At 41.9% G+C, this 27,661-nt stretch overlaps 1 protein-coding gene across 11 annotated transcripts in view; it reads right to left on the reverse strand.

The window, feature by feature from the left end:
- Positions 1 to 6,726: 6,726 nt before the first annotated feature.
- The window catches only part of brd3b (bromodomain containing 3b), a 28,016-nt gene continuing 7,081 nt past the window's right edge, over positions 6,727 to 27,661 (reverse strand). For 2 of the 11 annotated variants that reach the window (XM_084177220.1, XM_084177219.1), the window contains exons 6-13: positions 27,076 to 27,447; positions 26,688 to 26,816; positions 26,423 to 26,605; positions 25,965 to 26,033; positions 21,684 to 21,916; positions 21,089 to 21,378; positions 20,442 to 20,567; positions 6,727 to 7,679 (exon numbers count right to left, since the gene is read on the reverse strand). In XM_084177220.1, coding sequence (XP_084033346.1) covers positions 7,561 to 7,679; positions 20,442 to 20,567; positions 21,089 to 21,378; positions 21,684 to 21,916; positions 25,965 to 26,033; positions 26,423 to 26,605; positions 26,688 to 26,816; positions 27,076 to 27,447 — 1,521 coding nt within the window. In that variant the 3' untranslated portion in view covers positions 6,727 to 7,560. Of the gene's footprint in view, positions 7,680 to 20,441; positions 20,568 to 21,088; positions 21,379 to 21,683; positions 21,917 to 25,964; positions 26,034 to 26,407; positions 26,606 to 26,687; positions 26,817 to 27,075; positions 27,448 to 27,661 lie in introns of all 11 variants that reach the window. The other 9 variants (XM_084177215.1, XM_084177218.1, XM_084177225.1 and 6 more) reach the window with 6 other exon arrangements.

The raw sequence follows: 27,661 nt of genomic DNA on the forward strand, positions 1-27,661 counted from the left end.
AGATCTGGAGACTGGCTAGGCCACTCCAGGACCTTGAAATGCTTCTTACGAAGCCACTCCTTCGTTGCCCGGGCGGTGTGTTTGGGATCATTGTCATGCTGAAAGACCCAGCCACGTTTCATCTTCAATGCCCTTGCTGATGGAAGGAGGTTTTCACTCAAAATCTCACGATACTTGGCCCCATTCATTCTTTCCTTTACTCGGATCAGTCGTCCTGGTCCCTTTGCAGAAAAACAGCCCCAAAGCATGATGTTTCCACCCCCATGCTTCACAGTAGGTATGGTGTTCTTTGGATGCAACTCAGCATTCTTTGTCCTCCAAACACGACGAGTTGAGTTTTTACCAAAAAGTTCTATTTTGGTTTCATCTGACCATATGACATTCTCCCAATCCTCTTCTGGATCATCCAAATGCACTCTAGCAAACTTCAGACGGGCCTGGATATGTACTGGCTTAAGCAGGGGGACACGTCTGGCACTGCAGGATTTGAGTCCCTGGCGGCGTAGTGTGTTACTGATGGTAGGCTTTGTTACTTTGGTCCCAGCTCTCTGCAGGTCATTCACTAGGTCCCCCCATGTGGTTCTGGGATTTTTGCTCACCGTTCTTGTGATCATTTTGACCCCACGCGGTGAGATCTTGCGTGGAGCCCCAGATCGAGGGAGATTATCAGTGGTCTTGTGTGTCTTCCATTTCCTAATAATTGCTCCCACAGTTGATTTCTTCAAACCAAGCTGCTTACCTATTGCAGATTCAGTCTTCCCAGCCTGGTGCAGGTCTACAATTTTGTTTCTGGTGTCCTTTGACAGCTCTTTGGTCTTGGCCATAGTGGAGTTTGGAGTGTGACTGTTTGAGGTTGTGGACAGGTGTCTTTTATACTGATAACAAGTTCAAACAGGTGCCATTAATACAGGTAACGAGTGGAGGACAGAGGAGCCACTTAAAGAAGAAGTTACAGGTCTGTGAGAGCCAGAAATCTTGCTTGTTTGTAGGTGACCAAATACTTATTTTCCACCATAATTTGCAAATAAATTCATAAAAAATCCTACAATGTGATTTTCTGGAAAAGAAATTCTCAATTTGTCTGTCATAGTTGACGTGTACCTATGATGAAAATTACAGGCCTCTCTCATCTTTTTAAGTGGGAGAACTTGCACAATTGGTGGCTGACTAAATACTTTTTTCCCCCACTGTATAGCACAATTGTTTAGGGGGCCATAAAAACGGCAGCCATCTCCTCCGGCGCCATTCCACTCTTCCAGTGGAAGCTTTCTTCCATGGCCTGCATACTCAGAAATGTGACCCATTGAGCATGTTTGGGATGCTCTGGATCGACGTGTACGACAGCATGTTCCAGTTCCCGCCAATATCCAGCAACTTCGCACAGCCATTGAAGAGGAGTGGGACAATATTCCACAGGCCACAATCAACAGCCTGATCAACTTTATGCGAAGGAGATGTGTTGTGCTGCATGAGGCCAATGGTGGTCACACCAGATACTAACTGGTTTTCTAATCCACGCCCCTACTTAAAAAAAAAAAAGGTATCTGTGACCAACAGATGCATATCTGTATTCCCAGTCATGTGAAATCCATAGATTAGGGCCTAATTAATTTATTTCAATTGACTGATTTCCTTATATGAACTAACTCAGTCAAATCTTTGAAATTGTTGCATGTTGCATTTATATTTTTGTTCAGTGTAGAATCACCTTTGGCAGCGATTACAGCTGTGTTTTTTTGGGTAAGACTAATAGCTTTGGACACATGGATTGTACAATATTTGCTCATTGTTTTTAAAATTCTTCAAGCTCTGTCAAGTTAGTTGTTGATCATTGCTAGACAGCCATTTTCAAGTCTTGCCATAGATTTTCAAGCCGATTTAAGTCTAAACTGTAACTAGGCACTGAGGAACATTCAATGTCTTCGTAGGCAACTCGTTAGCAACTTGTGTTTTAGGTTATTATCCTGCAGAACAGTGTGCGTCTATTGGAAAGCAGACTGAACCAGGTTTTCCTCTAGGATTTTGCCTGCGCTTAGCTCTATTCAGTTTATTTTTTGCCTAAAAAAACGTGCCGATGACAAGCATACCCATAACATGATGCAGCCACCTCCATGCTTGAATATACACTGCTCAAAAAAGTAAAGGGAACACTTAAACAACACAATGTAACTCCAAGTCAATCACACTTCTGTGAAATCAAACTGTCCACTTAGGAAGCAACACTGATTGACAATACATTTCACATGCTGTTGTGCAAATGGAATAGACAACAGGTGGAAATTATAGGCAATTAGCAAGACACCCCCAATAAAGGACTGGTTTTGCAGGTGGTGACTACAGACCACTTCTCAGTTCCTATGCTTCCTGGCTGATGTTTTGGTCACTTTTGAATGCTGACGGTGCTTTCACTCTAGTGGTAGCATGAGACGGAGTCTACAACCCACACAAGTGGCTCAGGTAGTGCAGCTCATCCAGGATGGCACATCAATGCGAGCTGTGGCAAGAAGGTTTGCTGTGTCTGTCAGCGTAGTGTCCAGAGCATGGAGGCGCTACCAGGAGACAGGCCAGTACATCAGCAGACGTGGAGGAGGCCGTAGGAGGGCAACAACCCAGCAGCAGGACTGCTACCTCCGCCTTTGTGCAAGGAGGAGCAGGAGGAGCACTGCAAAATTACCTCCAGCAGGCCACAAATGTGCATGTGTCTGCTCAAACGGTCAGAAACAGACTCCATGAGGGTGGTATGAGGGCCCGACGTCCACAGGTGGGGGTTGGCTTACAGCCCAACACCGTGCAGGACATTTGGCATTTGCCAGAGAACACCAAGATTGGCAAATTCGCCACTGGCGCCCTGTGCTCTTCACAGATGAAAGCAGGTTCACACTGAGCACATGTGACAGACGTGACAGAGTCTGGAGACGCCGTGGAGAACGTTCTGCTGCCTGCAACATCCTCCAGCATGACCGGTTTGGCGGTGGGTCAGTCATGGTGTGGGGTGGCATTTCTTTGGGGGGCCGCACAGCCCTCCATGTGCTCGCCAGAGGCAGCCTGACTGCCATTAGGTACCAAGATGAGATCCTCAGACCCCTTGTGAGACCATATGCTGGTGCGGTTGGCCCTGGGTTCCTCCTAATGCAAGACAATGCTAGACCTCATGTGGCTGGAGTGTGTTCCTGCAAGAGGAAGGCATTGATGCTATGGACTGGCCCGCCCGTTCCCCAGACCTGAATCCAATTGAGCACATCTGGGACATCATGTCTCGCTGCATCCACCAACGCCACGTTGCACCACAGACTGTCCAGGAGTTGGCGGATGCTTTAGTCCAGGTCTGGGAGGAGATCCCTCAGGAGACCATCCGCCACCTCATCAGGAGCATGCCCAGGCGTTGTAGGGAGGTCATACAGACACGTGGAGGCCACACACACTACTGAGCCTCATTTTGACTTGTTTTAAGGACATTACATCAATGTTGGATCAGCCTGTAGTGTGGTTTTCCACTTTAATTTTGAGGGTGACTCCAAATCCAGACCTCCATGGGTTGATACATTTGATTTCCATTGATAATTTTTGTGTGATTTTGTTGACAGCACATTCAACTATGTAAAGAAAAAAGTATTTAATGAGATTAGTTCATTCATTCAGATCTAGGATGTGTTATTTTAGTGTTCCCTTTATTTTTTTGAGCAGTGTATGAGTGATACTCAGTGACCTGTTGTTGAATTTGCCCCAAACATAACGCTTTGTATTCAGGACATAAAGTTCATTTATTAGCCACATTATTTTGCAGTTTTACTTTAGTGCCTTATTGCAAACAGGATACATGTTTTGGAATATTTGTATTCTGTACAAGCTTCCTTCTTTTCACTGTCATTTAGGTTAGTATTGTGGAGTATCCATCCTTAGTTTTCTCCTTTCGCCTGTAACAGTTTTAAAGTCACCACTGGCCTCATGGTGAAATCCCTGAGCAGTTTCCTTCCTCTCTGGCAACTGAGTTAGGAAGGACGCCTGTATCTTTGTAGTGACTGGGTGTATTGATACACCATACAGTGTAATTAATAACTTCACATGCTCAAAAGGGAAAATCAGTTTTTTTTATTTTTTTTATCTACCAATAAAGGCGAGGCATTGTGGTTGAATTTGTGTTTGAAATTCACTGCTTTACTGAGGGACCTTACAATGATGTGTATGTGTGGGCTACAGAGATGAGGTAGACATAAAAAAATCATGTTGTTAAGCACATTTATACTCCTGAACTTATTTAGGCTTGCCATAACAAAAGGGGTTGAATACTTATTGACTCAAGACATTTCAGTTTTTCATTTAATTCATTTGTAAAAATTTCAAAAAACATAATTCCACATTGACATTATGGGGTATTGTGTGTAGGCCAGTGACACAATCTCAATTTAATTAATTTTTAATTCAGGCTGTAACACAAAATGTGGAAAAAGTCAAGGTGTGTGAATAATTTCTGAAGGCACTGTATATATACTTGTCTCAACTCGTATGACATCACTCAGGCACACCAAGCTGTTTTTAAATTTTTTAATGTACGAGGTTGTCTGAATCTGAGTTAATGGTAATGTAGCCGATAAAAGTTTAAAACATCACCACTACTAGCAACTAACTGAATGATCTCAGCTTCATGAACTGCCATTGTAAATGATCTCAAATCGATCGAAAATACACTTACCACCTCACATACATAATAGTAAAAATCCAGTCACAACAGGTGTATTTGTACAGGGTAAACAAGCAGTTTGAATACATTATTCTGAATTTGGACTAGATTGTTTATTAGGACACTTAACTACACTGAACAAAAATATAAATGCAACATGTAAAGTGTTGGTCCCATGTTTCATGAGCTGAAATAAAAGATCCCAGAAATTTTCCATAGGCACAAAAAGCTTACTTCTCTCAATATTTGTGCACAAATTTGTTTACATCCCTGTCAGTAGGCATTTTTCCTTTGCCGAGATAATCCATCCACCTGACAGGTGTGGCATATCAAGAAGCTGATTAAACAGCATGATCCTTACACAGGTGTACCTTGTGCTGGGGACAATAAAAGGCCACTCTAAAATGTGAAGTTTTGTCACACAACGCCACAGATGTCCCAAGTTTTGAGGGAGCGTACAATTGGCATGCTGACTGCAGGACTGTCCACCAGAGCTGTTGCCAGAAAACGGAATGTTAATTTCTCTACCAACGTCATTTTAGAGAATTTGGCATTACGTCTAACCGCCCTCAACCTCAGACCACGAGGAACCACGCCAGCCCAGGACCTCCACATCAGGAGTCTTTACCTGTGGGATAGTCCAGCCCGCCTGATGAAAATGTGGGTTTGCACAACCGAAGAATTTCGGCACAAACTGTCAGAAACCGTATCAGGGAAGCTCATCTGCGTGCTCGTCGTCCTCACCAGGGTCTTGACCTGACTGCAGTTTGGCGTCGTAACCGACTTCAGTGGGCAAATGCTCACCTTTGATGGCCACTGTCATGCAGCCGTTCATCCGCCTCCATCACCTCATGTTTCAGCATGATAATGCACGGCCCCATGTTGCAAGGATCTGTACACAATTCCTTCGAAGCTGAAAATGTCCCAGTTTTTCCATGGCCTACAAACTCACCAGACATGTCACCCATTGAGCATGTTTGGGTTGCTCTGAATCGACGTGTACGACAGCGTGCTCCAGTTCCCGCCAATATCCAGCAACTTCGCACAGCCATTGAAGAGTAATGGGACAACAATACACAGGCAAAATCAGTAGCCTGATGAACTTTATGCGAAGGAGATGTGTCGCGCTGCACGAGGCAAATGGTGGTCATACCAGATACTGACTGGTTTTCTGATCTACACCTCTACCTTTAAGGTATCTGTGACCAACAGATGCATATCTGTATTCCCATTCATGTGAAATCAATAGATTAGGGCCTCATTTTTTTATTTAAAATCGACTGATTTCCTTAGATGAACTAATGTTGTGTTTATATTTTTGTTCAGTGTAGCTTTGTTTACAGAGGTCTTTGCAATGCTCAGATGTTAAAAATATCATCTATAAGATGACTTACTTTTAGATTCAAATGTTCTGTCTTGAGTAAACCAATTGAGTTTTTGTACATGTGGTGTTTAGTCGATTACATAGATGAGACGGAGAGCCCATTGCTCTCCACTCTTAAAAGAAACAGGCTATACTGTAAGTGTTAATTCACCTACATTTGGAATATAACCGTCATGTTCAAATGAAAGACTAGCCCATACACAGACAAAGGAAATAGTTATTTCATTCAATAATGAAAGTTGTCAGATATGGCACATGCCAAATATACAAACAGGTCAGGAAACAAACCACAAGAGTATGTGATGTGTGTTAAAACATCTTAGGAGGGGATCATTTAACATTAAACACTGGCTGCATAGAGATACATGTAAAGGACAGTGACAATAGAAGTGTCAAGAACTATCGAATAAAATTGAGAAAAACACAGAAACTCCAAACCCAGTCTCAACTGCTTGATAAAAGAAATCACCTGACAAATCATCAGGTGAACTCTTTGAGAAGCAGATGTTAAAGGTATGAGTACATCTAGTAATACATTACTTTGGGAGGTATCAAACCAAAAAAGTTCATTTGTATATGCTCCACATACGTGATGCAGAATATCAAAGCAAACACTGCTAAGAAAATATGAGACACAAAAAAGATAATTAGACAATCAGCAAAAGGTGTTCGAATAGCAACTTTACTTTGCCACAAATGTGTAGATAAAATATCCTCAGGAAATACAGATAGGGCCATGATTAAGTCAATGTACTATTCAACCACAGTCTAGTGTTAACCCACAACTATATTTTAACAGACCCTTGAGACAAAACAGATTTAAACACTGATTGGAGCATGGAAGATTGATAACAAAAATAAACAGTTTCCAATTCTTTGCGATAGATGACCAGTAACCATTTGTTTGACATTGTCAATGGAAATTAGATGTATGATCATAAAAATAACAATTATCTTAATTTCTTCAATATAGCTGTATCCATACAGTCCAAAAAAATGAATGGAATGTTGTGAGGTGGCAAAGGTCAAACTACAGGCAACAGCCATCCCAGGAAGAGAAAGACCGTATTTGTCCCTTGAGACAATGTTGTCCAAACCAAAATCAATCTTAGTGTTTCTTAAAGATTTCCTACTTGTATAACAGTCTTTCAAAGTAGATTCAGCTACGAGCACCCATGTAAAGCGGAAATCTTTTTTCTCTTCAATTAAAATAACTAACATGTTGTTCTGGTGATACCAGGCATTTCCCTTTGAGGGCCAGCAAAAACAAACCCTGACTATGTTCCGTCAGCTATATCTTCTTACACGTTTCCTACTTTGTCTCTAAAGACATTTCTAAATACAAAACATTATCAATATCCTCAGTCATCGAAAGTCTTCTTTATCTTATAAAAGTCATCCAGGGGAAGAAAAAAAAGAGAGTACTCTACTAGCTAAAAAGGGGGGTAAATTACCTAAGGTGAGAGAGGGACTCAGGGTATGGGGGGTCTTTCTCTGATCAATCGGAGTCACTGCTTTCTGAGCTGGAGCCACTGGAGCTGCTGCTGCCAGAGTCAGAGGAGCTGCTGCTTCCGCTCAGCCGAGAGGCGCCCCCTGCTGGCGCCGAGCCTGACTTCTCTGCAGAGAAGGAAGGAGGCGAGGGTTAATACTGAGGCACACAGTCAAATCATCCTTTTCACAGAGAGCATCAATGGACAATATATTATACAAAGCCCAAAGTGGCATAATTAGTAATAGGCCACATTCACTCAATACTACTTACATTTAGGATGCAGTTATGGTGACATTGTTCAATGACAAACACTTTCGAGGTGCATGGTTAGAGGAGAAAAAGAGGTAGCCATCCAAGCTGTCTGAGAAAGAGTTTCCTACAGAAATGTCTGAATCTGTTCTATTTCCCTCCATGGCTAAAGCCTAATGCAGAAACACCGAAAAATGTGTCCCATTTAAGGCTGTCCCCAACAACAACAAAATCTTGGTCGACCAAGAGTCATCTGTTCTTTCGACCAATCGAAATTTTAAAACGTGTATTTCTCCATATATTGACACATCCTACGTGTTTTAATCAAATCAACTATATTCACTGAGCTTGTCTGATGCTTTAAGCACACTTTTTGCTTAAATAACTAAGACACACAAATGACTAGAGGGAGTCCAACCAGCAATTTATTTGATTGTGCCGGGCCCAGACTTGCTGCACTGTGTTAAAAAAACAAAACAGCAAGTGACTGTGTGACTAGTACTTGTCTCTCTCCCCTCCCTGCTGCAGCGACCACCACAGATCAACGTTTTTATCGCGCTGTCCGTGTTGCTGAAGCTGCAACATAACTACAGCCATTTCTGACTGAAAAGCTATGCTACCGAAATCCCTCATTTGTTTAGGAAAAACACTCCCTATTCCCTCAACCCTTGCTCTCTTTACGTGACACATGTATGCATCGCATGCACGTGACCAAAGACCTATAGCATGGGACAAGTATTACTAGAGAATGTTGGTTATGTAATTATTACTCCAGAATGTCCGTTATTCCAAAGGACGATTCGGACGGTATTAGTTTTTTTTCCCCAAACTGCCCCCTGTAATTCTTTTTTTCAATAAATTGACAGTTATGACGGAATCCTGGAGGTTTTTATTCTAGGCATGAAGATACAGTATTTCATAATGTCCAGGTGATAGGGCCACACTGATAACTCAAGCTTGGTTCTCAAGTTTCTAAACCATACCAAACCAACTAACCTGTGCCCCAGCACATTGACTCTGTACCAATACCTCTTGTATATAGCCTCCCTACTGTTATTTTATTTTACTGCTGCTCTTTAATTATTTTTTATTTTTTACTTAACACATTTTTCTTAAAACTGCATTGTTGGTTAAGGGCTTGTAAGTAAGCATTTCACTGTAAGGTCTACACCTGTTGTAATTGGCGCATGTGGCAAATAAAATGTGATTTGGTATAGTGTCGCCATAATATTTGAATTGAGGAAGTGTGATCATAATCGTTAGGATATTTTAGCGATCCTCAGTACGTCCCAAATGCCCCTCAGCCTTCAGATGCGAGCTAAACCCCAGTCAACACGGTGGGTTCGGGCCCATTCCTTTTCAGACTCAGGGGACTCTATATCGACTCTGGGGGCTTCATACGGGTCAAGCTCGGCAAAATCAGGACGACTTGGGAAACATGATCCACGACAGACAGCACATCTCAGTGTCATAGGCCAGAGCCTATTTTTGTACAGTAGGCCTATCTGTAAACGCTGATACATCCTGACAAAATAAGTCATTTGAGTGGCCTAATGTAATTTTCAGGACCTTGTAAACTGTCTATAATAAACCCATAACTGATCCAAATGGTTGTAAAATCAGGGCTTTATTTCGGCATGAAACACAAAATGTTTGAGCGGTAATTCAAATTAGCCTACATCACTGCAGTTTACAGCCTAGACAATAAATGTGTACTAACAAAAAAAAATCTTCATTGCACTGTGTTGTTGTAGCCTAGGAGGTAAAACAATTGTATTTTATAAAAACGTAGGCCTAATGATATCAATAGCGGAGCGTGCCCGACGAAGGAGTGATGCAGCCTACAACCATGCATGTTGAATTATTGCAATAGCTTATTAAACTGTTACAAATGTAGTCTATAGCTTATTAAAATAGAAAAATAAATAACCACCATGACAGTCAACGGAAAAAACGAATGGCGCTCGAAACGTCATGATTGTGGGTTTGATTCCCAGGGCCACGAATGGAAAATGAATGCATGCATACTGTCACTTTGGAAAAAAGCATCTGCTTAATGTCATTTATTATTTTTGCACACCTCATATTTGTGAGACAGCGAACATTTTCCTGCATGGAACTTTTGACAGTAATGTTAGCTAACGTTATATGGGCTGCCTGCGCATTCTGAGAAGACAGAAGAAAATAAAACAGCGTATCTAAACCGGGTAAATTAAAAACTGTGTAATTTAGTCATAGTGTTTCTTTGTCATAACCCAAGGTTGCATGCCACATTTATCCTGAACCTGAACATAGACAAAGTTTAATTCATGATTGAAACCTCACATCACCAAGTCAACAATAGGCTGCTATTTCCTGTCTGTTTTACAAATCTGTGATTGTAATTTTCAATATAACAAATGGCAGCATACAGTTGAAGTCGGAAGTTTACATACACCTTAGCCAAATACATTTAAACTCAGTATTTCACAATTCCTGACATTTAATCCTAGTAAAAAATCCGTCTTTATTTTAAAAATGTGAAATGTCAGAATAATAGTAGAGAGAATGATTTATTTCAGCTTTTATTTCTTTCATCACATTCCCAGTGGGTCAGAAGTTTACATACACTCAATTAGTCTTTGGTAGCATTGCCTTTAAATTGTTTAACTTGGGTTAAACATTTCGGGTAGCCTTCCACAAGCTTCCCACAATAAGTTGGGTGAATTTTAGCCCATTCCTCCTGACAGAGCTGGTGTAACTGAGTCAGGTTTGTAGGCCTCCTTACTCGCACATGCTTTTTCAGTTCTGCCCACACATTTTCTATAGGATTGAGGTCAGGGCTTTGTGATGGCCACTCCAATACCTTGACTTTGTTGTCCTTAAGCCCTTTTGCTACAACTTTGGAAGTATGCTTGGGGTCATTGTCCATTTGGAAGACCCATTTGCGACCAAGCTTTAACTTCCTGACTGATGTCTTGAGATGTTGCTTCAATATATCCACATAATTTTCCTTCCTCATGATGCCATCTATTTTGTGAAGTGCACCAATCCCTCCTGCAGCAAAACACCCCCACAGCATGATGCTGCCACCCCCGTGCTTCACGGTTGGGATGGTGTTTTTCGGCTTGCAAGGACTCCCTTTTTCCTCCAAACACAACAATGGTCATTATGGCCAAACAGTTCTATTTTTGTTTCATCAGACCAGAGGACATTACTCCAAAAAGTACGATCTTTGTCCCCATGTGCAGTTGCAAACTGTAGTCTGGCTTTTTTATGGCAGTTTTGGAGTAGTGGCTTCTTCCTTGCTGAGTGGCCTTTCAGGTTATGTCGATATAGGACTTGTTTTACTGTGGATGTAGATACTTTTGTACCTGTTTCCTCCAGCATCTTCACAAGGTCATTTGCTGTTGTTCTGGGATTGATTTGCACTTTTCGCACCAAAGTACGTTAATTTCTAGGAGACAGGACAGGTCTCCTTCCTGAGCGGTATGACGGCTGCGTGGTCCAATGGAGTTTATACTTGCGTACTATTGTTTGTACAGATGAACGTGGTACCTTCAGGCGTTTGGAAATTGCTCCCAAGGATGAACCAGACTTGTGGAGGTCTACAATTTCTTTTCTGAGGTCTTGGCTGATTTCTTTTGATTTTCCTATGATATCAAGCAAAGAGGCACTGAGTTTGAAGTTAGGCCTTGAAATACATCCACAGGTACACCTCCAATTGACTCAAATTATGTCAATTAGCCTATCAGAAGCTTCTAAAGCCATTACATAATTTTCTGAAATGTTCCAAGCTGTTTAAAGGCAGTGTCAACTTAGTGTATGTAAACCTCTGACCCACTGGAATTGTGATACAGAAAATTATAAGTGAAATAATCTGTCTGTAAACAATTGTTGGAAAAATTACTTGTGTCATGCACAAAGTAGATGTCCTGACCGACTTGCCAAAACTTTAGTTTGTTAACAAGAAAGTTGTGGAGTGGTTGAAAAACGAGTTTTAATGACCCCAACCTAAGTGTATGTAAACTTCCGACTTCAACTGTACATGTATCGTCAATTGCCAACATCAACGCTTGCTGAAGTATCCTTAATAGGGAGCTAACATTACCTCAGGTTTTATGTGTGCTTGTTTTTTTAAATGGTCAAATTAATAAACTAAACTAGCAGCTTGAGCAGGCCTCGGCGCCTGACTTTCCAACGGTCATTGTGAGAGTCAATCAGTTGGTTAACAGTCGAGGCCAGACGGAGAAGGTACCAAAAGGTTCATAATAGGTAATTGTAGCTATTGTATTTGTAGTAGTGCATTTCGTAACAGTCACAAATTAGTTTGTGACATTATAGCTAGCTTAATTTATGGACTGGTCATGGTTGTTGTCAAAGTTTCTCTGTTAACTTCAACTAACGTTAATGTTAGCTAGCTATCTTAGCTAATTGTTAGAGCAGAGGTAGCTAGTTATGTCAAAACGTTTAGGGTCTAGCCTATGTGATATTAGGTAGTTAATTGAGCTAGCTCGTATTTTTGTTTGTAAAACATCGGTAGTCTAGCTTAGACTAGGCAAGAATATATAAAATATATTTTGATTTGTTTAAGACTTTTTTTGGTTACTACATGATTCCACATGAGATATTTCATAGTTTTGATGTTTTCACTATTATTCTACAATGTAAAAAATAGTAAATAAAAATCAAGGAAAACCCTTGTGTCCAAACTTTTGACTGGTACTGTACATACATGTCAGGGATAAACACTGATGCTTTGTACATTATCTGGAAATAATGGATGACTTGGTACTGCGTTTTAGTTTATTAGTTCCAGATAATGTACAGAGCGGAGGCATTTACCCCCCTTATACCACGGTTGCCAAAGAAAACAAGCACACATTTACTGTTAAAAATTACATGTTTTCATTGAGATTTTGTAGTAAATTCATACTATTTCACCCTTCCACTAAATCTGGTTGTTAGTTCTATCGGTTAGGTTGCTAGAGAAGCGGACTTGTTGTTCATTCTGTTTGTTTGATTGCTATGCAGGCTAGCAATGTTCTTATCCCTTGCTTGCTAGCTAGTCAACTATGGCTAACACAGTCGCGTCAAATCTGCAGATAGAATAACATCAAAGTAGCTGCATTTGCGTTTGTTTAAGCTGTTTTCTAATGACATTTATTTGGGTACATCCATGCTACCATGGGTAGAATCGAGTGGATTTGGGACATTGTTGGGATTCTGGCCCTAAAATAGCAGCTTTGGCTCAGTTCAGGCTGCCAGATCTGGGCCGAATGACTCGGGCCTAGTCTGTACTGTCTTTCATTTCGGACTCGGGCCGGATCCGTCTGCCAGCAGTTTTAGATCTGGAATTACGGAATCAGGCCAGATGTGAGCCAGTTGTTTGTGCTACCTGGGACAGTGCAATTGCACTTGAGATACGTTTTAAGGCTATGGATGAGAAAGTTAACTTATCATTTCCAAACGTTTAGGTCAGTTGTATGTGGCTTTGCGATCTATTAACAGCAAGGGTTCCATTAAATAGGCTCAATATTTTTTACTGATGCATTTGGCAATATTCAATTAACACGCACAAAACATATAAACAAAAGCATTCACTGTGAAAGTTGATAGGCTACACGTAGGCCATTCATTTATAGCTTATACGCAGCACTCAGTTCAATTCATCAAATCAGTTATTGTTTTCTTGCGCAAACCGCAAGCAACACCTGTCAAACTCAGACTCTCAAAACACAGGGATGTTGATTCGCATGGGACTAGTATTATCAGGGGACCTTGGAGTAGGTTATTCTGGCTGGAATTGTTACTCTCCTGCCATGTAAAAATGGCAGATTCGGACGGGACTAAAATTACAGATGTGGTGTTTTGTGCTCGTGCACATAATTACATTACCCGACCTCCCCCAGTAAAACTAATCCTGTCCGAATAGGGCACAATAGGGCCTGACCTATAGCATATCATAATCACATCAATAAATTGGTTATAAAAAACTGAACACCGTAACACATGTGACAGCAAAATGGATGCAGAGGACATGACAAATAAACTCGAAACGGGGGAATGTTTACTGGTTGCTCAGGAGGCAAAGGGAAAGTCAGATGTGTGGAATAAATTTGACTAGTTGTGGAAAATACTGGAGATCAAGAAAAATAAGGTAAGGAGAAAGTGCTGCGTGCATATTATGTGTGCCAAACATGTGCTGTATAGATTACAATATACTTTTTCTGACCGTTTGGAACAATGTAAACACTAAATAAATGATAAGCGTACCAGAGTCTGTTGTTACCTTTATTACAGCTAAAAACAGTCGCATTCATTCGTGAATGCAATTTGCGAAATGGAACGGTTTATTTATTGTTTAAGCTAATTATTCAAGGCTCGCTTTATTTTATCTTAAAACTAAAATGCTTGATTGCATTTCAAATCATGAATGACTTGTATGCTGTGTGATGACATGAACAAATTAATTATTGATTGATACAGTAGCCTATATAAGTATTGAAATATAGGCCTAAGTAAGTTACAGTATTAAGACTAAACAGGATGCGCTCTTAGGCTTACAGCTCAATGTTGGTTATACAAGGCTGCTATACTAAGCCTACTAATGATAATGACATTACTTATGATCATAATAACAACAACAACAAGGAGATCAAGAAAAAAGGAGCGTTATTATTATTATAAATATAATTTTTCGGACAATTTGGAACACAAAATAAACACAAAATAAATTATACCAGAGAGGCTGTTCTAACAAAAACAAATGTAAGGCCTTTATTACAGCAAAGCAAAGATTAAAAACAGCCAAATTGTTTACTTGACATGTCATTGCGTGAGGCTTGGTGCTCACGGAATCAGTAGGCTATTAAACAAACAGGCAACAGAAGCAGGATCTGTCTTATTCCTGTAGATCTATTGATGATTTATAAAGCCAGACACATTTAACAGTTAGGCTATTGATTATAGACCTAACTAAGTTGGCGTTTCCTTTCCTCACTTTTCTTAGACAATAATGCAAGGGCTGTTTTCCGCTGCCGCATTGTTCTCAACACCAATATGCTGGTTAAATTTGCTATTATGCACATAGCAACATGGTCTAGGAAAAGGCGCCAATTCAACATCACACTGATGTGTTTCTGAACCGTGGACAGCAGCCACTATCCAACGTGGGAGAAAGCACATTTTATATAAAATAATATTATTTTTATTAGCATTGCACCATTGTTCTTTTGTAATATAACCATATACAATTTCAGTAGCACGTCTTAGACTGATGGACTGTGTCATCCCCACGGCCTCCTGAATGGATCAGTCCACTCAGACAGGTGTTTTGTACACCATGATATGTACCGTAAAACATTTTTTTTGCTACTGCTCAACTAAAGATATATTGTTCGATCAACAGCCTATCGACCAAAAAATCGACCAGTCGGCTAAATGGGGTAAGCCCTAGTCCCATTCCATGTTTGTATTATTTCTATTGATTGTCTATCACTATGTGCCATCAGTGTGATTGATCACAAAACTAGAACAAAAGAGGACCATGATTTTGGGGATTTTCACTAAATTCAATCCATAGAAGGGTCCTTTGGAGGAAGTTTGATTACTTTATTTGACATTTGTATCTTAAGGCATAATTGAGAAATAATTAATTGAAGTTCAAACATTTGACATTTTGGCCTTACTCAGGCCTCCTTTTGACACCATAATGTTTCATCTGTCATATTAAGCTTTACCGCTTGCTCTGTAATATGAGTAGTATTTTGATTTTTTAAAACTATTTCTTGCATTCATTTATGAATAAAGATCAATCTAAACATGAATATTGAAGGGAAAAAAAACTTTTCATTTGGCAAATGTTTCAATATGTTGTTGATCATAATATACTATACCAGTCAAAAGTTGACACACCTACTCATTCCAGGGTTTTTCTTTATTTTTACTATTTTCTACATTGTAGAATAATAGAAGACATAAAAACTATGAAATAACACATATGGAATCATGTAAAAACCAAAGACATTGTTAAACAAATTCTTCAAAGTAGCCACCCTTTGCCTTGATGACAACTTTGCACACTCTTGGCATTCTCTCAACCAGCTTCATGAGGTAGTCACCTGGAATGCATTTGAATTAACAGGTGTTGCCTTCTTAAAAGTTAAATTGTGGAATTTATTTCCTTCTTAATGCGTTTGAGCCAATCAGTTGTGTTGTGACAAGGTAGGGGTGGTATACAGAAGATAGTCCTATTTGGTAATAGACCAAGTCCATATTATGGCAAGAACAGCTCAAATAGGCAAAGAGAAACGACAGTCCATCATTACTTTAAGACATGAAGGTCAGTCAATACGGAGCATTTCAAGAACTTTGAAAGTTTCTTCAAGTGCAGTCGCAAAAACCATCAAGCGCTATGATAAAACTGGCTCTCATGTGGACTGCCACAGGAAAGGAAGACCCAGAGTTACCTCTGCTGCAGAGGATAAGTTCATTAGAGTTACCAGCCTCAGAAATTGCAGCCCAAATAAATGCTTCATAGAGTTCAAGTAACAGACACATCTCAACATCAACTGTTCAGAGGAGACTGCGTGATTCAGGCCTTCATGGTCGGATTGTTGCAAAGAAACCACTACTAAAGGACACCAATAAGAAGAAGAGACTTGCTTGTGCCAAGAAACACGAGCAATGGACATTAGACCGGTGGAAATCTGTGCTTTGGTCTGATGAGTCCAAATTTGAGATTTTTGGTTCCAACCGCCGTGTCTTTGTGAGACGCAGAGTAGGTGAACGGATGATCTCTGCATGTGTGGTTCCCACCGTGAAGCATGGAGGAGGTGGTGTGATGGTGCTTTGCTGGTGACACTATCAGTGATTTATTTAGAAATCAAGGCACACTTAACCAGCATGGCTACCACAGCATTCTGCAGCGATACGCCATCCCATCTGGTTTGTGCTTAGTGGGACTATCATTTGTTTTTCAACAGGACAAAGACCCAAAACACACATCCAGGCTGTGTAAGGGCTATTTGACCAAGAAGGAGAGTGATGGAGTGCTGCATCAGATGACCTGGCCTCCACAATCAACCCAATTGAGATGGTTTGGGATGAGTTGGACTGCAGAGTGAAGGAAAAGCAGCCAACAAGTGCTCAGCATATGTGGGAACTCCTTCAAGACAGTTGGAAAAGCATTCCAGGTGAAGCTGGTTGTGCAAAGCTGTCATCAAGGCAAAGGGTGGCAACTTTGAAGAATCTAAAATATATTTTTATTTGTTTAACACTTTTTTTGGTTACTACATGATTCCATATGTGTTATTTCATTCTGTAAATCTACGGCAGGGGTTCTTAAACTTTTTTAGCTCGAGACCCAAATGAGAAATTAATCGTCCTCCCAGCGACCCAAATTAATTATAGATGTGATTATAGATGTATTCTCATAACTCGCGATCCACCTCTCACATACCCTGACCAATAGTTTAAGAAAGAAACTCTGATACACAGGCATACAGTGAGGGAAAAAAGTATTTGATCCCCTGCTGATTTTGTACGTTTGCCCACTGACAAAGAAATGATCAGTCTATAATTTTAATGGTAGGTTTATTTGAACAGTGAGAGACAGAATAACAACAAAAAAATTCAGAAAAACGCATGTCAAAAATGTTATGAATTGATTTGCATTTTAATGAGGGAAATAAGTATTTGACTCCCTCTCAATCAGAAAGATTTCTGGCTCCCAGGTGTCTTTTATACAGGTAACGAGCTGAGATTAGGAGCACACTCTTAAAGGGAGTGCTCCTAATCTCAGTTTGTTACCTGTATAAAAGACACCTGTCCACAGAAGCAATCAATCAATCAGATCCCAAACTCTCCACCATGGCCAAGACCAAAGAGCTCTCCAAGGATGTCAGGGACAAGATTGTAGACCTACACAAGGCTGGAATGGGCTACAAGACCATCACCAAGCAGCTTGGTGAGAAGGTGACAACAGTTGGTGCGATTATTCGCAAATGGAAGAAACACAAAAGAACTGTCAATCTCCCTCGGCCTGGGGCTCCATGCAAGATCTCACCTCGTGGAGTTGCAATGATCATGAGAACGGTGAGGAATCAGCCCAGAACTACACGGGAGGATCTTGTCAATGATCTCAAGGCAGCTGGGACCATAGTCACCAAGAAAACAATTGGTAACATACTACGCCGTGAAGGACTGAAATCCTGCAGCGCCCGCAAGGTCCCCCTGCTCAAGAAAGCACATATACTGGCCCGTCTGAAGTTTGCCAATGAACATCTGAATGATTCAGATGAGAACTGGGTGAAAGTGTTGTGGTCAGATGAGACCAAAATCGAGCTCTTTGGCATCAACTCAACTCGCCGTGTTTGGAGGAGGAGGAATGCTGCCTATGACCCCAAGAACACCATCCCCACCGTCAAACATGGAGGTGGAAACATTATGCTTTGGGGGTGTTTTTCTGTTAAGGGGACAGGACAACTTTACCGCATCAAAGGGACGATGGACGGGGCGATGTACAGTCAAATCTTGGGTGAGAACCTCCTTCCCTCAGCCAGGGCATTGAAAATGGGTCGTGGAAGGGTATTCCAGCATGACAATGACCCAAAACACACGGCCAAGGCAACAAAGGAGTGGCTCAAGAAGAAGCACATTAAGGTCCTGGAGTGGCCTAGGCAGTCTCCAGACCTTAATCCCATAGAAAATCTGTGTAGGGAGCTGAAGGTTTGAGTTGCCAAACGTCAGCCTCAAAACCTTAATGACTTGGAGAAGATCTGCAAAGAGGAGTGGAACAAAATCCCTCCTGGGATGTGTGCAAACCTGGTGGCCAACTACAAGAAACGTCTGACCTCTGTGATTGCCAACAAGAGTTTTGCCACCAAGTACTAAGTCATGTTTTGCAGAGGGGTCAAATACTTATTTCCCTCATTAAAATGCAAATCAATTTATAACATTTTTGACATGTGTTTTTCTGGATTTTTTTGTTGTTATTCTGTCTCTCACTGTTCAAATAAACCTACCATTAAAATTATAGACTGATCATGTCTTTGTCAGTGGGCAAACGTACAAAATCAGCAGGGGATCAAATACTTTTTTCCCTCACTGTATATATCAAAGTTCCAGATTGGGATCTCACCTAGTTTTATAGTTCTGATAAAAATTGTAGAAGTATGATCCAATTCACTTGCAGCACATACGGATTAAACATTATGGAGTCTATGGTGGTCCTCTGTAGCTCAATTGGTAGAGCATGGCGCTTGTAACGCCAGGGTAGTGGGTTCGATCCCCGGGACCACCCATACGTAAAAATGCACACATGACTAAGTCGCTTTGGATAAAAGCGTCTGCTAAATGGCATATTATATTATTATATATTATATCTTAAAGGAGGCCTAGGTAAGGCCAAAATGTCACAAATATTCCAACTTCAATTAAAAGAAAACTCCACCCAAAACCACAAATTCGTAAGATTTACAGTGTTATTTAGCACTGTGGGAACAAGGTTATGACAAGGTTCGTAGCAGCATGTGAAAATCTGTTGCAGCACAAGTCGACTACAAAACCCATAATTCAAATACTCTCTCCCTGAGCTGGCTAGCTAGTTGGTAGCTAGCTAGCAAACGTAGCTACACACAATAATACCAGTCAATATCAGCATGTGAAGTAGCTAGCTAGCTGTAAAATCGCCTAAACAAACTGCACTATCAATTTAGGAGTCTACAATCTCACCATGTTCAACTTGCAGTTCGTCTCAGTCTGCCTCAGTGTGCAGAGTGCAGACGTTGCTAGCTATGACAACAACGGCCCTTTCCCACAGACACACAGGGAGCATTGTGTGATGGTACTTGAAGAAAAAACGGAGTTGAATAATCTGGTACACTGTTAAGATTGAGCACATCTAAGTGAAATATATACTTTTTCATGACGATATAAACGGATGGATATGTTTAGACAAGTATGCCCATACCATCTATTGGCTGATTTGGTGATCTGGAGTGCAAGTAATTGTTTTAAAAGCATTATGAGATGTTATAGTGTGTTATCCGACAGCTCCAGTGATGAGTACCTTATACGTATGACGCGTTCCTACACGATTTCCTGATTTCACAGACGGACCACTTAAAAAGTTAAAACATGGTGAAAATAGTTATTTTACCCACTCATTGAACACAGACTACTCTAAAGATTGACAGGAGTTTAAAGAGTTTACTTTCTGGGGGTGGATTATTCCTTTAATTATGTCTCAATTACACTTTAAGACACAAATGTCAAATATATGTCAACAATCGTTCCTCCAAAGGACCCTTCTATGGATGCGATTTCACGAAAATCCCCCAAATCATGGTCCTGTTCTAGTTTTGTGAGGAATCACTCATCATAAAGCTACAGGACAGTGACGACTCAAGTAGATCTATGCCACTTCCTGATATGAGGAGCTCCATGCCTAGACCGTCGCTAGGGGGGGGGGGGGGGGGGGGTAACTGATCCTTGAAACTAGAGAAACAACTCCTAATTCTACAAAGCAACAACAAAACAGCCATCAAGGCCTCAAGTTCTCACTGGCCTAGATTTCACTTGCCCATCTCTTGCCTAAACTATTCTAAGCTCATTTGGCAGCCTGTTGCACAGTGTGAGCTCTGAAACACAGGTACCTTTTTCAGGCGGTTTCTTGTTGTGGTTCAGTTGTCCACTCACGTCCCGTAGTCTCTTTTCTAACTCTTTCTTCTTTTCCTGAACCAGTTCTTCCTTAGACTTGGCACTCTTTTCCTTAATGTCCGCTGCGAGAGACACACAGCGCCATGGAATAAGTTCCCACATTCGGTGCCTTGCTGATGTGTCAAGAGCTGCACGTCTTTGTCCCCTCTAACATCTAGTATTTCTTCTGTGTTTTGGTGGTGCTAACGAGTCCACTTAAAATGAAATTGGACCAAAACAATAGTTCCAGTTCAAGTCAGTTTTGCTCTCTTGAATTAGGCTATATTTCTGTCATCGCATTCAACAGAAGCACTGTACGTGAATTGTCACAAACTGCACTGCATACGAGCGACAATTTTATCTGAACTGAAGGCCAATTTTCAATGAACCACCAACGCCAGATGTGCAAAGGGTGGGAGGGTGAGTAACCTCTGTTCAAAAGGGGGGGGGGGGGGGGTTGGAGGAACAAATGCAAGGGAGCTTTAAAGCATTTAGGCAACAGACAAAGAAAGGAGAGGTTTATCCCTGAAGAAGCCGTAACCATTAGTGACTGGAGAAGGGCATCTGTGAAAACACCAAGAAAAAGTAATAGCTCACAACTTACGTAAAAGTTTCCGCTGCTTTTTCTGCAAACAGGACTTGACGTATCGTTCGAGCTCACGGAGGGTAGACGGCTTGAGTGTCTCAAAGTCTATCTCTATCTCGTCCGGATTGGAGTCACGCAGCGACGGCTCCCGGGACTGGATGATGTGGACCACCCTGCCCAACTTCTCACCCGGAAGACGGTTGATGTCAAGGCTGAGCTGGCGCTTCTCGTCGTACGACATGGGAAGGGACGGCTCCTCTTCAGACTCGTTGTTCGCCACCATCACCTTGGACCCTTTCTTCGGTTGCCTGAAATTGTTTTGGTCAGATCTTTGTTAGGCCTACAGCTTTTGCCTCTCTCAGGATGTTCAGCTTAGCACTGAGAGAAGATCAAAGAACAGATGATTTGTGACAGACTGACATGTCTGTATCAGGCTACATGGGGATACGAGTCAAAGTGTAACACAGCACTGCGTAACACTGTTGCAACATGAGACATAGTAACATTTTTATCCAAAAGCAAAAGTTACCGGCAGTATTGAGCAAATTACTTGTGATACCCAGGAGAGTGTGATGAATTACGAAACACATAAGAAAACACTGGGCAGTAGTACCTGGTAGCCACCACCGTGCTGTTTGGTTTCCGGGCTGGAGCCTTCTTCTGATTTGCTGGCTTGGCTTGCGGTGCAGACTTGGGTTTCTTCTCGTCATCAGCCTTCCCCTTATCAGCCTTCCCCTTGTCCTTCTCTTTGTCTTTCTTCTTCTCTTTTTCCCTTTTCTCCTTTTTCTTTGGTTTACTTACTGGGGCCTGTGACAGAACAGCCAGCTGTTCGTGAACGGCCTTCAGCTGAGGAGAAAAGCAGAGTCAAGAGTCACCTATGAGCCCAGATGTTGGTGTATGTAGGGTGAAGCTGATGCAGGGACTGAGGCAAGATACTGGGAGTGATGGCAAAATACAGGTATTGATGGTTAGCTTAATGTGTAACCTGTTGCAGAGAATCTGCATCATTTTGTCTTGGACCATTTCATGTCACAATTATGACAGTGATATTAGTTATATATTAGCCCTGGGAGGGATGTTTTCTTTTCCATTGACTTTGAAGGGGTCTCATTTTCAAGCAAATTCATGCGTTTGTTTGATTTACTTGGCTTTTGCTGCATCTTAAATCATCCTCAAGTTATCTTATTCATGTTTATTATGTGCATTAATAAATGGACTATACAGCACTCATGTTTCTGCATATCTTCTCAAATGAAAGCTCAAAATATTCATAAAGGAAACAATCAAGTGTGTGTGTGATGTGTATAATGTACATTGATTTATCTCAGAAAAACAGTACTATACTGGCATGCAAATGAGGTCTTGTTAAATAATTTCACATTGGCCTGGGAAAAAAGCTTTCAGAAAAGCACACCGGGCCACCAGCCTGTACTGTAGCTATCTACCTAACACTTGAAAACAAGAAGCACATGCTGACTCCCCAAGTGACGCATTGACTGATTGCTTTTTGAAGAAACAGGTACGTAATATAGAACAAAGAAAATAATATATATATAACTTTGACTTGTGAATACCCTCACACTGACACTTCCTTGTCTTCAGCACTAAAACATTGGTCTTTGAGTTATTCCACTTGAAAAAAGGAGGAAATATTTTAAGTGAAGCTACAATACAGCAAAAGCATTTGAAATCATTGCCAGAATCATAAAAACTCCCACTGCTAACACTATCACCATTCGCCACCAGCCAACACTGTCACCAAGTTTTATTAGTGGTGTACACCATCCAACGAAATGCTTACCATGAAAACTAAAATGTCCTATTTTTAAAACACTAAAATAATGCAACAATGGAGGGAAAAAGTAACTATCAACATCTTACAAAAAAACGTAGAAAGGACTATCTAGGCCTACATGACAAAGAGCAAGCTGACTACTAAGGGAAAGACCATCTACTAGGGATGTGCACAGTTATTCGAATATCCGAACGGACATTAGTTTTCGAATACTTTAACACGGAAAAGGCTTTTTCTAAATTGTATTGAAATATCAATGTGACATTGTTACATACTACAAAGATCTACCATTACATTTCAAATGATTAATTTAATACAACAAACTTTTTTATGTAGTTTTTATGACATGAGCCCCATAAAAAGACCGGTAGCATTCAAGTGTGTAGCTTATTGTTTATGCTGGCCAATCAAAGTGGCAAAAAGGCTAAACGTAATTAAAAGTTAGCGAAATGAGAAGTAGGCTTCAACAAGAAACCAACAGTTGTTTTATCTTAATGGGGTTAGGGAGAAAGCGCAGCATGTACAATGTATTCAGAATGGATTCAGACCCCTTCCTCTTTTCCACATTTTGTTAAGTTACATCCTTATTCTAAAATTGATTACATAAAACAAATTCCTCATCAATCTACACACAATACCCCATAGTGACAACGCAAAAACAGGTTTTTAAATAAGGTATCTGTTTTTTATTTGTTAGAAATTTCTGCACATTTCTAAAAAATAAAAAACTGAAATACCTTATTTACGTAAGTATTCAGACCCTTTGCTATGATACTCGAAATTGAGCTCATGTGCATCCTGTTTCCATTGATCATCCTTGAAATGTTTCTACAACTTGATTGGAGTCCACCTGTGGTAAATTCAATTGATTGGACATGATTTGGAAAGGCACACACCTGTCTATATTAGGTCCCACAGTTGACAATGCATGTCAGAGCAAAAACCAAGCCATGAGGTCGAAGGAATTGTCTGTAGAGCTCCGAGACAGGATTGTGTCGAGGCGCAGATCTGGGGAAGGATACCAAAAAAAGTCTGCAGCATTGAAGGTCCCCAGGAAGTGGCCTCCCTCATTCTTAAATAGAAGAGGTTTGGAACCACCAAGACTCTTCCTAGAGCTGGCAAACTGAGCAATCGTGGGAGAAGGGCCTTGGTCAGGGAAGTGACCAAGAACCCGATGGTCACTCTGACAGAGCTCCAGAGTTCCTCTGTGGAGATGGGAGAACCTTCCAGAAGGACAACCATCTCTGCAGTACTACACCAATCAGGCCCTTATGGTAGAGTGGCCAGACAGAAGCCACTCCTCAGTAGAAGGCACATGACAGCCCGCTTGGAGTTTGCCAAAAGGCACCTAAAGGACTCTCAGACCATGAGAAACAAGATTCTCTGGTCTGATGAAACCAAGATTTATATTTTTGGCCTGAATGCCAAGCGTCACGTCTAGAGGAAATCTGGCACCATCCCTACGGTGAAGCATGGTGGTGGCAGCATCATGTTGTGGGGATGTTTTTCAGCGGCAGGGACTTGGAGACTAGTCAGGATCGAGGGAAAGTTGAACGGTGCAAAGTACAGCGAGATCCTTGATGAAAACCTGCTCCAGAACGCTCAGGACATCAGACTGGGGCGAAGGTTCACCTTCCAACAGGGCAACAACCCTAAGCACACAGCCAAGACAACGCATGAGTGGCTTCGGGACAAGTCTCTGAATGTCCTTGAGTGGCCCAGCCAGAGCCCGGACTTGAACCCGATCGAACATCTCTGGAGAGACCTGAAAATAGCTGTGCAGCGACGCTCCCCATCCAACCTGACAGAGCTTGAGAGGATCTGCGGAGAAGAACGGGAGAAACTCCCCAAATACAGGTGTGCCAAGCTTTTACATTTACATTTACGACATTTAGCTGACGCTCTTATCCAGAGCGACTTACAGTTAGTGCACACATTATTATTTTCATACTGGCCTCCCGTGGGAAACGAACCCACAACCCTGGCGTTGCAAACGCCATGCTCTATCAACTGAGCTACCTCCCTGCCTGCCATTCCCTCCCCTACCCTGGACGACGCTGGGCCAATTGTGCGCCGCCCCATTGGTCTCCCGGTTGCGGCCGGCTACAGCAGAGCCTGGATTCGAACCAGGATCTCTAGTGGCACAGCTAGCACTGCGATGCAGTGCCTTAGACCACTGCGCCACTCGGGAGGCCCGAGTTTGTAGCGTCATACCCAAGAAGACTCGAGGCAGTAATCGCTGCCAAAGGTGCTTCAACATACTGAGTAAAGGGTCTGAATACTTATGTAAATTTAATTTCAGTTTTTTTTTTCTAAACATTTCTAAAAACCAGTTTTTGCTTTGCCATTATGGGGTATTGTGTGGAGATTGATGAAAAAAAACAATTTAATCAATTTTAGAATAAGGCTGTAACGTAACAAAATGTGGAAAAAGTCAAGGGGTCTGAATACTTTCCGAATGCACTGTAGAATCAATTAGCCTAGCTAGCTAGCTTCTCTGGGCTACTCCAGTCAAGAAAGGCACTGTTATATCATAGGAGGCACTATAGAAGGACAGGCTCATTGTAATGGCTGGAATGGAGTCAAATACATTTCCGTGTGTTTGATGTGTTTGGTACCATTCCATTTATTCCATTCCAGCCATTACAATGAGCCCATCCTCCTATATCTCCTCCCACCAGCCTCCTCTGTGTTATATGGGATGATAAATAACATTGGGGCTGCTACAAGTTAGCTAGTCTTGGCTATGGCCGAGTTGCCTTGGCTAACGTTACTTCGTCTCTCTCTCCCCCTCCGTCTGCTTGGCTTGCTCCCATCTCACACACAACGGCCCCTCCGCAGCTGCAGCAATAGAGCGCCAGCGCCTCTCCCTCGCGCAGCAGTGCTCAGGTTAAAAACATTTCAAAAACCACATGTATTTTGAATATCCGGATATCCAACATTTCATTTTAAACCCCCATCCCTACCATCTACCAAGCACACTTACAATCCGTTTCAGAGTTCTGATCCCCACCTGTAACCCTCTACCGCTCTTTGAACAAGGTGCAATACAAAAATATAAATAGTTTTGTGGGGACGGGGAAGTAAGAGATAAATCACCTGAAAACGTTTGGCACACCCGTTTTTTTTCCCCGCCCTGTTACCATTGGGGTGCTCCACAGTGATTTGCTGGTAAGAAAGCCAAAGGGGAAATCAGTGGACAAAGATAGAACACTCCAAAGATCATGTTAACATCCTAGCAGCACAACAAACTATTCATTAGAGCTAAATACTGTCACCATTGGTATGAATGAAATGTAAAACATTGCTCTAAATGTGAGCTCTACAGTTACAGCATGCAAGCCATGATACCAAGATATTCTAACAGTTTGTGGCGGTAGAGGGTTAACTATGTCACTTTTACTGTGGATCTCTGAACATCGTGGAGTGGCTTTGATTTCTAAGTGTTAGCGGTCTAAATCTGAAGTGGGGGATGAAGGAGGCAGCTCCCTGTTCATCCATCCATGGGTTTTGGATCTTGGTCCTTGGTTGTGAGAACCCACCTGTTCCGAACCCACCTGTTCCTGCAGTTCGGCGAGCCGCGTGGCCCGCTCCTCCTCTGAGTCCGAGCTCTCCGAGCTGGAGGTGTTGCCGCTGCTCTCACTGCTCTCTGTACTCTTGCTTACCACCGGCGTGGTGGAGGGCTGGGTGGCTTCGATGGGCTCGTCCGGCATCTTGGCAAATCGCATCTCAAACACGTCCTGAGAAACAAGAAGACAAGGGGTAGTTCAACCGACAGCGCTTCAATGAGGCGATTTGGATATCTGATTAACTTTATCCTACCTGGAGCTTCCTGGCCATGGCTACAACCTCGTGGTCGGGGGGGTTGTACTTGTAGCAATTTGAAAACATTAACCGGACGTCTGTCGCAAAGCTTTGGGCATCTTGGTAATCTTGACTGTCAATTTTTTTCTGTGGATACAGCACAAACAGTCCGAGCCTTATTACTGAGAAAGCCATCTCTTCAAAACTCAAAAACAAATCTACTAGTAAAACCGATGTAATCGTCCTCCCCTTAGCTGTTACGGTGTCGACTGTTGTTGAGGGACAGTTTTAACCACCAAATAAAAACAGTGGCCACATTATTTTCCTCCACCAAGTAAACAGCCAGGCTTTGGAGGGTAATTTAGAAGAGTTAGGAGTGAGTCGAGGGAGTGAATAGGGGACCTACTTTGACAGTGCTGAGGTCCATGGGGTGCTTGATGATCTCATGGTAGTCATGCAGTTCTAGCGCCTCTGCATCTACAGGCTTGTAGAAAGGCCAAGCGTAGGCTGCGTGCTTCTTGGAGAGCATCTCCTTCAGGATATCATCGCAGTGCTTGAGCTGCTCGCCGAGCTTGCCTTTCTTGCCACTGAGCAGGGGCACCTCTCCGTCCTCTGTGCCCTTTTTTGGGGGCTTGACGGGCCGCACCGTGCTCTCCCGCCTGGATGAGACTTTCCCCTGTTTGGATTCCAGGAGCTGGGTAGGGGAGTCACTTCTGCTGGCAGAGATTGCTGAGGTGGTGGGAGTTGTTGTGTCTGCTTTCCTTTTCACCCCCTTTTTCTGTGGAAATGACGGTGGTCAAACACAATTACATCAGTGGCCTGCTTCTCTTAATCAAGACATGGAATACTCCATATTTTCTCTGATTTCTAATAGATTACATCCTAAGAAAACATTTTGAGGAGTAAAATTGTAAAATACGCCCCCCCCACACGAAATCCCGTTAGACTGTAGAACTTTAAAAAAAGACCCCCTAGAGCGGCCCGTCTTTCTG

Source organism: Coregonus lavaretus (genome assembly GCF_964263955.1).
Source record: "Coregonus lavaretus genome assembly, chromosome: 14".
Lineage (NCBI taxonomy): Eukaryota > Metazoa > Chordata > Actinopteri > Salmoniformes > Salmonidae > Coregonus > Coregonus lavaretus.